Source organism: Chinchilla lanigera, unplaced genomic scaffold (genome assembly GCF_000276665.1).
Source record: "Chinchilla lanigera isolate Chin_1 unplaced genomic scaffold, ChiLan1.0 scaffold00114, whole genome shotgun sequence".
In the NCBI taxonomy this organism is placed as follows: Eukaryota; Metazoa; Chordata; class Mammalia; order Rodentia; family Chinchillidae; genus Chinchilla; species Chinchilla lanigera.
In genome coordinates this window covers 5,390,439-5,401,855 of record NW_004955515.1, presented here as the reverse complement: position 1 = coordinate 5,401,855, position 11,417 = coordinate 5,390,439, and the positions used below count along the sequence as shown (strand labels likewise).

Here is an 11,417-nt window from a genome sequence, read left to right as displayed (position 1 = left end):
GCTGAGCTAAATCCCCAGCCCCTATACCACACTTCTTAAACAGAATTGTAACTCTTGTTTTATGCATTTATCCTGAAGGATTATAAGTCAAAATACAATGATACTATTTTTCTTACTTATCTGTATTATCAGGGTTCTTTTATTTATTATTTTGGTGTGGCTTTGAGTTACTGCCCAGTGTTCTTTTCTTTTCCGTTTGAAGAGTTTCCTTTAGCACTTTTTCTATTTTTTGTTTTGTTTTTTGGTATCGAGACTCGAACTCAGAACCTTGCGCTTGTCAGGTAGACACTTATACCACTGAGCTATATCCCCAGCCCTAGCATTTTTTTCTAAAAGTAAGGGACTTTATCAGTTTTCTTCAGTCATCGAATTTTTAAAATTCTCCATTCTTTTTTTAAAATTAAGTTTATTGGTACATTTTAGATATATGATCATTATATAATCATATTCATCATAGGGAATTTATACCTATAAATGATATAGTTTGATTCCTCTTTTTTTCTCAATTCTTTCTCCTCAACTCCTCTTCCCCTCCCTATTTACAAAGCTTTGTTTCCATTTTATTCTTTTTCTAAATCATTTTTTCCTTTTCCCTTCCTTTAGTAGTTCCTACCGTACTTCCTCTTTCATTTTGAACAATTTCTTCCCTTTTCACAATATCTATTGTACATTTTAATCTTTATTTGCTCTTTGAGTTTCTCACACCAGGGAGACAATGCGATGTTTACACATGTGAGTCCAACTTATTTCACTTAAGAGTACAGTCTCAAGTTGCATCCAGTTACCTAGAAATATCTCAAGTTATCCTTCTTCATAGCAGAGTAGTATTCTATTGTATAAAAACCCCACATGTTCCTTATCTATTCCTGTTGATGGACATGTGGGTTGTTTCCAAGTTTAGCTTTTAAAAACTGTACTGCTGTAAACATGGGTGTACATATGTTGCTGTGCTATGATGTTTTTAAGTTTTTTTGGAAGACACCAGCAGGGAAATAGCTGGGTCACATGAGACCACTAATCTGAACTTTTTTGAGGAATCTCCATGCTGATTTTCAGAGTCTACACCAGTCTGCACTCCCACCAACAGTGGAGAAGTGTTCCTTTTTCTTTACAGGCCTTCCAGCATTTGTTATTGATTTCTTGATGATAGCCATTGTTTTTGGATTGAGATGGAATCTCATCATTGTTTTAATTTGCATCTCCCTCATAACCAATGATGTTGAAACTTTTTACTGTGCAATCAAGAAAAAAGCAAGGATGCCCTCTGTCATCACTTATATTTGCTATAGTTCTGAAAACATTAGCCAGAGCAATTAGACGGGAAAAAGAAATAAAAGGAATAACAACAGGAAGGAAAGAAATTAAATTATCATTATTTGCAGATGATATGATACTTTACAAAGAAGACCCCAAAAACTCCACCAAAAAATTGTAGATATAATAACCAAATTCAGTAGTGTAGCTGGATACAAAATCAGCACTGAAAAATCAATAGCATTCCTGTACACAAACAACAAACTGATTGAGAGAGAAATTAGGGAAATCACACCCTTCACAATAGTATCCAAAAAATGAAATACTTAGCAATTAATCTAACAAAGGAAGGAAAAGATCTATACATTGGAAATTATAGTATTCTGAAAAAGGAGATCAAAGAGGCTATCAGAAAATAGATATCACTTGCTCATGGATAGGAAGAACCAACATAGTAAAAATGGCTATACTCCCAAAATTGTTTAACAGGTTTAATGCAATTTGAATCAAAATACCATTAACATACCTCACAGAACTAGAGAAAACATTCCTAAAATTCACTTGAAACCAGAAGAGACCTAGAATAGCAAAGATAATTCTTGGCAACAAAGGCAAGGCAGGGGGCATCACAATTCCTGACTTGAAATTATACTACAAAGCTATTCAGCTACTACAAAGCTACTACATCATAATACTGGGGGGAAAAAAAACAGACCTGAGGATCAGTGGAACAGATTAAAAGATGCAGAAACAACTCCAACCAGCCACCTTATCTTTAACAAAGGAGCCAGACAACTTCACTGGACGAAAGCTAGCCTGTTTAACAAGTGGTGCTCTAAAAGCTGGCTTTGGATATGCCAAACACTACAACTAGACCCGTGTCTGTCACCATGCATTAAACTAAAATTGAAATGACTCAAAAATCTAAATATGAAAACAGAAACACTCAATGTGCTGGAAGAGAGAATAGGTAAAACACTTGCAGACATAGATAGGCAAAGACTTTATGAACAAAACCCTGATCACACAGTCAATAATACAAAGATCAATAATTGGGGTCTCATCTTATTAAAAGCTTTTGCACAGCAAAAGAAATCACCAACAGGGTGAAAAGAAAACCACAGAGTAGGAAAAAATTTTAGCCTGTTGTCCTTTAGACAAAGGACTTATATCAAGAACATATAAAGAATTGAAAAAAATCAGACCCACCCAAATTTAAAGACCCAATCCAAAAGTGGGCGTCTGTGATGAATACACACTTCTCAGATGAAGAAATACTAGAAGCAGCAAATAAATATATGAAAAAATAGATTTGTTGGATATAAAAATCTTGGTTGAAAACCCTTTCTTTGCAGCTCTTTGTCATTGCATTGCTCCCTGGCCACCCTGGTTTGTGATAGTAAATAAGGTGTTAATCTTGCTGGTGATTCCTTGTGTGACTAGTCACTTCTCTTCTGGCACTCTCAGGATACTCTTTTTCTTTGACATTTGACAGCTTGAGTATCTTCTGTGGATCTCTTGAGTTTTTCCCCTTTGCACTTTATGAGTTTCCAGGACGTGCATATTAACTCTTCAACTTGGAAGTGTTTGACTACTGTTTCTTGAGATTGCTTTCAGCTCCTTTCTTTCTCAGCTCGCCTTATGCCCTCCATTGTATGTATGTTTGTGCTCCTTTGGTGTCCCAAGTCTCTTAGGTTCTGCTTACTTTTCATTCTTTTTTTTTCTTGAACTCAGTAATTTATTTGCCCTGCAGTTAGCCTATTTCATTTGATTTATATTCATTGTGCTGAATCTTATGCCTGTGCAAATCTGCTATTGAAGCCCTTTAGTGAGTTTTCCATTTTTGCTTTTGGCATTCGAGGTTTAAAATTTCTGTTTCTTATTCTTTCTCTTTCTATAGTGTTATTCTGTTTATTGAACGCATTGTTCTCTTCTTTCTATGACTTCTTTCAGTAGAAATCTAACATCTTTACCTAGTAATTCTACTTTGTGTTTCTTCAACAGAAGTTTCTATAAATTTATTTTTTCCTGTGAATGGTTTGTACTTCCTTGATTCTTTGCATACTTAATATTTTTTGTTCCATACTGGACATTTTGGATATTATATGTAAAATGAAAACATGTATTATATATGTATACACACACACATATATATACAGTACAGTGGTACCTTGGTTCATGAACCTAATTTGTTCTACAATTTTGGAAAGACACTCATATTTGTTTATTTGGGAAAGATAGCTGCAATTGTGTTTGTCATCCAATGCAGAGTTTGCAAACAAAAACAAAATTTTGCTGAATGATTCTGTTTGTGAAGCAAATTATTTGCAAACAGAAGTGTTCCTAGACCGAGGAACTACTGTATATATACATATGTATGTTTGTATTTATGTCTGAATGTTCTCTAGGTCTTTGCATTTAGCCCTGCATTGGAATACTGCTTCACTGTTTAATTATATCTCTCACAGCTCTGCCTTATCCTTTCCTTACCTAAAGATTCACAGAAATGAAAGCTTATGTCTGTTCTGAGCTTGTATCCTCCCCTAGACAAAGTTTTCCTTCTTAATGATGCTCGCACCCTGCTCGTTTCCCCCTTGGCTTTCAGCATATTTGTTGTTGTGTTCACTGACACTTTGTCCTGAGTAGCAGTAACTTGTTCATTTGCCTTTTGGTATTTTTGAGAAATTTATGTATGAAATTTGTGTATCTAAACTGCAGAAAAGTTCTGAGGTAGGTGAAACATAGGCCTCTTGAGTTAATCTGCAGCAAATCCACAGACAAGTCAAAAAAAAGATATCCAATTTATTTGGGAGCAAGGTTTCCAGTACTCTCGTCAGAGCTACATTTTTTTTTTTTTTTTTGTCTTTTTGAGACAGGGTCTCACTATGCATTTCAGGCTGGCCTTGGCGTGCTTTGTAGCCCAGGTGCACCTTGAACTCCCAAAAATCCTAACTGCCTCAGCCTCCTGAGTGCTGGGATTACAGACGCGCGCCACCACACCCGGCATTTCTTATCTTTTTGGGCATTTCTTATCTTTTTGAGATAGGGTTTTGCTATGCAGTTTTCAGGCTGGCCTTGAACTCGTTTTGTAGCCCAGTCTGGCCTCAACTCTCAGTGATCCTCCAATGCTGGAATGACAGGTGTACACCACCATGCCCAGCCTTTAGAGCTACATTCTTACAGAAAAGGGCATTGTATCTTCAAGGCTGTATTGTGGCCAGGTGGGGGTCATGGAAAGGGCAAGTTAAAACACCACAAAGCAGACCTACTCTGTTTTAGTTGCTTTTTTTCCTCATTAAGTGTATGGTTGGTTGCTGTAAATTTCTGCTCTCTTCCCATTGTCCAGTAAATCTGATTCTGACAGCTACACAGTGTTTTTGGTGTTTCTGAGCAGGATGGCTCCCAGTATCCGTTCCATTTTTTGCTGTTGTCCTTATCCATACATTTTATTTAAAAGCTTTTCCAGCCCATGTGCATGATCTGAATTCAAATGTCATATTTTTGTCTGCTCCACTTATATACTACCTTCAATCTGAATTCTGCATGGCATTCTATACCATAATTCAAGTCTCAGCACTTTTGCTTTGTAGATCCTGGTCAGTTTTGTATATGAGCATGTGACAGTGATCCGAGGACTTCATTAACAGATGCAATGGATCCCTTTATCCAGGTTCCTCCTTGCTAATTCTTCCCCTCTGCTTCATGTAAGGGGTGGAAGAGTGACAGAGCAGCCCCCTGTGTGTAGCAGCTATGTTAGAGGGCAATGGGAACAGCACCCTTCCTGTGCTTCTTGATTGGTGTCACATGGGGTAGACGGAAACAGCTCCATCCATAGTCTTCCCAGCACAGCACCTGATTAGGAGGAGAAGACACCATTTTGTCTGGTTTTGCTGGTTCCAGGCAGCACTGGTTGACAAGCTTGACATTCTACTCTGGCCTTAGTGCCTGATTGACAGTGAAAGGGACAAAGCCTTCCTTGTCTTTAAGGTTCTGTTCTGCAGCAGCCCCTCTTCTCACCTTGTTTGACCTCTGCTGGCTGAAGGGAGCAGTCATCTCCTGGCCTTTTTTGTTTGTTTCTGTCTATACATTGTGGTAGTCTTGGCTTGTCAGTTGCTGGTGTCTTGGCTGTGATATATTGGAGACAATAATAACCTCCAAGGAATTCACTGCCAAGTCTTCCCTTGCTTCGCATAGACTACCTCTTCTGCTTTCTTCACTTGGTATTTCAGATTTTCTGATTTATGTACTTTTTGCTTTATGTATTATGCCCATAACACATTAAATTGTAATTAATGGGAGCATTTGGGTTAAGTGTGTTTACTCCATAGTGGCTAGAATAGGGACTGAACCCCTATAACCATGAGTGAATCATCAGATGAATTCATGGAACTTGACCTCAAGTTGCACATAGTTTATGTGGTTGAGTGTTACAGAATACTAAGAGAATTAAGATAAATAGACCTATGTGAACTCAGGCTAAGGAATGAAATTATTTATAGCTGTTGAGGATACAGGCATCCTTCAGTTTAGTTCTGACTCTAACAAACCCTGTAGGTTATAGACAGCCCCCAACCCCCTAACTGCCTCCCTTCAGACCCCAAATGGAAGAGTCTGTGCTCATCCACACTTTCAGCTTGTAGGTTTTAAAGAGTTCCTGTGAGCCTTTCAAGTTTAGTAATCTCTGGAACCATTTAGAGAACTTACTGAAGGCACTCTACTTAACAATTGCCGTTTTATTATAAAAGATAAAACCTAGAAACAGCCAACAGGAAGCAACACATAGACTAAGGTCTGGGGGCTTTGGTGGCGGGGGGGGGGATATACAGCTTTCTTGTGAAATCTAACACATTATGCTCTCAACAAATCAACATGTTCACCAACCAGGAAACTCCACTGAGCACCTGTGTCCAGCGCTTTTAGTGAGGTCTTACTACATGGGCATGGGTGATTAAATCACTGGCTGTGTGTTTGAACTTAGTCTCCAGCATGCTCTCCATCTGGATGTCTGCTAGCCCGAAGTTCCAACCACCTGCTGATAAGATTGGTTTTTATAGTAAGCAGCCCCAGCCTCTCCTATCTAAGGTCCACTTGAGTCACTTCATTAGTGTGACAGATGCTTCTATCACTGGAAAAGTTCCACAGAGTTAAAGCTGTGTGCCAGGAAGTGGCCCATACACATGCATTGTTAAACTGAACTCATTAAATAAGATTTTATGGCAGATGTGGCATTTGAGTGATGTGAAAGTTGTAGACAGGTTTAAACATTTAAAAAGGACATTTCATGCTAGTACGGTAGCATTAGCAATGAGCATAGCTTTTAGGCAGGAGGAACATACACAGAAGCGTAGGATTCAATATAGAGAACTATAATAAGTATTTTCTAAATGTTAGTGTAGAACATGTGAAAAGGCCAGATTTGGTCTATATTTAATGATATTTATTAATCATGGAATCTTGTTCCTACAGAGCAGAAGAAAGAAGAGATTTATTCATGTTTTTCCGAGGTCTGCATTTTTTTGTGAAGTGGTGTGAATATCGTAAGCGCACATTTAAACATTTCAAGGTAAAGTCTAAAGTCTTTGAATTTTAAGTATATATAGAATATGAAGGTGGTGGTGTTTAGTGTACTTTCCTTAAAGTTTTCAGAGGATGTAAAATATTTTCATTGACTTCAGGATTTTTTAATTATTTGTGATCACGGGAGGAGAAGCTTCTGTATAAATCAGTATTTTATATTATAGCATATTTTGAATGAAGTGTAGTTATGGTCTAATTTATTTTAAAATCTGCTTTTTAAAAAGTAAGTCTTTCGCCAGGCGTAGTGGCACACGCCTGTAATCCCAACATTTGGGAGGCTGAGGCAGGAGGATTGTTGCAGAGTTCAAGACCAGCCTGGGCTACAAAGTGAGCTCAAGGCCAGCCTGAACTGCATAGTGAGACCCTGACTCAAAAAGTCAAAAAAAAAAGTAAGTCTTTCAAGGTTACTTGACATAAAATAGTAAATGCTAATAAAAATATAACAGGCTTGCTATGAAGCAGTATACATTTATCTTTCTGAAGAAACTATGTATTTTAATTTTGTACATTTTGAGATTAAATATTGAGGCCTGATTGTTGTGAAGTAATGTTTCTTAAGTCTGATAGACCTATTTTAAATCATTTCTTTCTATTTGGGGAGCATAACCAGAAGTATGTTTGATTGTGTTTAATCCCTCTGGTCCTGCACAGTGCTATAGGATTAAATTATCAACAGTTCTGAGCCACACAAAAGCTAGTTCTGAAAGAATTAAATAATATTTCAAAGTTTGGATTCCTTCAAAAGCCTCATCAGATCACACTGTTGTTTTTAGGGCTGGTGTGTAACCCTCCTTTATTTTGGTTGTATTCTTTTTTTATTATTACATTTATCCCGTTTGACTGAGCTAATAAAAGCTGTGAAGTATAGGATTTTCTCCAGAATGAAACACAGGCAGTTCCCATATTGCAGTCCCTTGAAGAGCTCCCATGATTTTGCTGTATTTTCTTGCATGTAGTCTTATGCCAGGAAAATTAAGTATCTTTGCTTCACAATTGATAAAACACAATGATTGCCAACTGTGTTGACAGATATGGTAATGAATGAATTGCCTAATACCTTATGTGACATTTTACTCAGTGGGATATTTCTTTTGTTTTTTTTTGTTGTTGTTGTTGTTTTCCGGTACTGGGAATCAAACTCATGACCTTGCACTTGCCAGGCAGGCGCTGTGCTGCTGAGCTAAACCCCCAGTCCCAGTAGGATATTTCTTTATGCATTTAAGTGGCTGATGGTTTTTGTGACCTGTAGGCTCCATTTGCAAATCTGGTTTAACTCTAGGTTGGTTGTGGCAAACTTAAGCCATATGTGTGTCCCAGCAGGCTGTTTGTTATCATTGAAAGCTTTAAAAGGTTTGCCATCACTGCTCTAGGTGTTCTCCATGCATGTGGAGAAGTATAATTGGTGTATTATTTTTTAAAGGAAATAGAGCATTCTGTGAGCTGGTCTTTGCTGGTGATAACATTACTAGGATGGAGAAATATAGTCACATTTTTCTGTAACCATTTTCTATATCTTTTTCATCATCCCAAGTTAAACTTTTTATTCATTTCCTCCTTGCTCCAGTTCCTGTTAAACACTACTTGATTTCTTTGTTTCTATGAATTTGACTATTCTAGGTATCTCATAGAAGTGGACTGTTCTTTTTGTCTGAATTATTTCACTGAGGATAACATCAAGGTTTATCCATGTTGTACCATGTGTCAGATTTCCTTTTTAAAGCTAGATAATACTTACATTGATGTATCGTGTTTTGCTTATCCACTTATCTACTGGTAGGCAGTTGGATTCCTTCCGCCTTTTCACTGTGTGAATAACACTCCTGTGACCACAAGTGTACCAGTATCTCTTCATACCCTTGCTTTTGACTCTCTTGGGAAGTGTGTTTGTTGGGTCAAGGGGTAGTTCTAAGTTTAATTTTTAGAAGAATCATATACTGTTCTTCATAGCAGCTGTGCCCTTCTCCGTTCCTAACAGTAAAGCATAAGAGATCTAGTTTCTCCACAACCTCTCCAGCACATAATTTTTTGTTGTTGTTTTGTAAAAATCAGTTGTAGGTAGAAAGTGATACGTCACTATGATTCAGGTTTGCGTCCTCCAGGTGAGCTAGCCGAGCCTCTTCCCATGTACTTGTTGGCCACTAGTACCTCTGTGGTGAATGTTTGTGAGACTCTCGTGTCTGTTTCAGTTGCATTGCCTTTTTTTTTTTTTTTTTTTTTTTCCCAGACAGGGTCTCGCTATGCAGTTCAGGCTGGCTTTGAGCTCACTTTGTAGCCAAGGCTGGTTTCAAATTCGCAAAGATCTTCCTGCCTCAGCCTCCAGGCATATGCCACCATGCCTGGCAGTTGCATTGCTTTTACTTGTTTAATTGTAAGAGCTCTTTATGTCGTACAGATATTAACTCCTTATCAAATATGTGATCTGCAAATACTTTGGATTGTCATTTCATTCTCTTTTTGGTGTTTCTCCGGTACCGGGAACCGAACTCACGACCTTGCGCTTGCCAGGCAGGCGCTTTTGCCGCTGAGCTGAATCCCCAGCCCCGTCATTTCATTCTCTTGATAGAATCTTTTAATACACAAAATATTGATAAAATTCTCTCTGTCTGTTTTTGTTGTTTGTGTTTTTGGTGTCTGATCCAAGAATTATTACCAAATTCGTTCTGAAAAAGAATTTTCTCCGTTTGCTAAGAATTTTATTGTTTAATGCTTAAGGCCAGATTTTTGTTGTTGTTGTGTTTTGTAGTACTGGAGATTGAATCTAGATCCTCAGCACTAAGCTACATCCCTACCCCTTTTTAAATTTTGAGACAGGGTCTCACTAAATTGCCATGCTCAGTTTGAATTTATAATCCTTCTGCCTCAGCCTTCCAAAGTGATAGGATTATAGACCTGAATTGACACATCTGGCCCAGGTTAGATATCTGGTCTGTTTTGAGTTAGTTTTTGTAGGTGGCATAGCATAAAGCTCCAACACCACTTGTTATGACTTCTATCTAGCTGTCCCCGCAAAGCCTCATGTAGTCAGTAGGTGGAGCTTTTTGGAGGTGGCTGAATCTGGAGTGTGTGGTGTTGGGATTGAGGGTGTGTGATTACTAAATCAATTCACTGACTGGTTTGGCATAGTTCTGGGCAGGATTAAGGGTGTCCCATCCTGGGCGTAAGTGCTAACTGCTGTAAGGGTGAGTAGGCTGCATAAGACATAAAGTATAGAAACAAGGTCACAGTTGCTTATCACTTGTTGTTGCTGCTGCTTGTCTTCTGGTTTCCAATACTTGTCTGCTATGCTACCCTGCCTTGGAGCCAGCTGACTATGGGCTGAAACCTCTACAAACTGTGAACCGAAATAAATCTTTCCCCTTTTAACTTTGAGTGTTGGGTATTTTGTCTCAGCAATGAGAAAAGTCACTGAGATACCACTCCTTTGCACAGGTATATCCTGTGTTTCCAGCACTGTCTGTTGATGAGACTGTCCTTTCTCAATTGCATGCTCTCAGTACTTGTGTTGAAAATCATTTGACCATAAAGTACATCAAGAATTTATTTCTGGATTCTCTAGTCTATTCTGATGGCTATATGTCTGCATTTATGGCAGTACCACACTGCTTTGATTACTGTAGCTTTGTTGTAAGTTTTGAAATTAAGGACTTGTGTGTCTTTTCTCTATTTTTTTTTTAAAAGATTCTTCTATTTGGGGTCACTTGAGAGTCCATATGAATTTTAAAGTGGATTTTTCATTCATTCATTCATTCATTTATTTGAGACAGGGTCTTGCTCAGCAGTTCAGGCTGGCCTTGAGCTCACTTTGTAGCCCAGGCTGGTCTCAAACTTGCAACTATCCTCCTACCCCAGCCTCCTGAGTGCTGGGATTACAGGTGTATGCCACCCTGCCCGGCAACTTTTTTATTTCTGCAAAAAACATCCCTGGGACCTTCATAAGGATTAGAGTGAATCTGGAGATTGTTTTGTCATTATCCTGGTAAATCTTCCAGCCCATGAACACAGAATATTTCTCCATTCATATATGCTTTCAGTTTCTTTCAACAAAGTTTGTAAGGAGTAAATCACTTTTAATTTTAAGCTTGGTATTGTTTTTTTTTTTTTTTTTTTGAGACAGGGTCTCCCCACACAGTTCAGGCTGGTCTTGAACTCACTTTGTAGCCCAGGCTGGCCTCAAATTTGCAATGATCCTCCTGCCTCAGCTTCCCAAATGCTGGGGTTACATGCATGTGCCACCATGCCTGGCTGTATTTCTTTAATTATTGTCAAGAATGAAGTATCCATATACAATAAGCAAGTCAGAGTAGTTTTACTTTTTGCCATTAATTTTTGTTACCTTCTGGATCTGGTATAATTTGTATTGCTTATTTTATTTCCAACTTAAGAGTATGTAGATGAAGATGTTTACTGACTATATTCGTATCTTCCGACCTAGAAGAACCAAAATTATTTCCCTAAGAAAATTTTAAATTCAGACTTTTTACCAATGTTCTTTCTCCCCAATTATTATTTTATCTCAGCTACAGGCTCTGCTTTTTAAAATTTGAGCATTATTTTATGTTTTTTTAGTAAGTTTATTATTATAATTA

General features: G+C 37.9%; 1 protein-coding gene across 3 annotated transcripts in view; it reads left to right on the top strand.

Moving 5' to 3' along the window:
• Cenpp (centromere protein P) overlaps window positions 1-11,417 on the top strand; it is a 228,091-nt gene that overhangs the window by 46,492 nt on the left and 170,182 nt on the right. For all 3 annotated transcript variants that reach the window (XM_013506874.1, XM_005408912.2, XM_013506873.1), the window contains exon 5: window positions 6,721-6,817. In XM_013506874.1, the coding sequence (XP_013362328.1) occupies window positions 6,721-6,817 (97 nt within the window). The remainder of the gene's footprint in view (window positions 1-6,720; window positions 6,818-11,417) is intronic.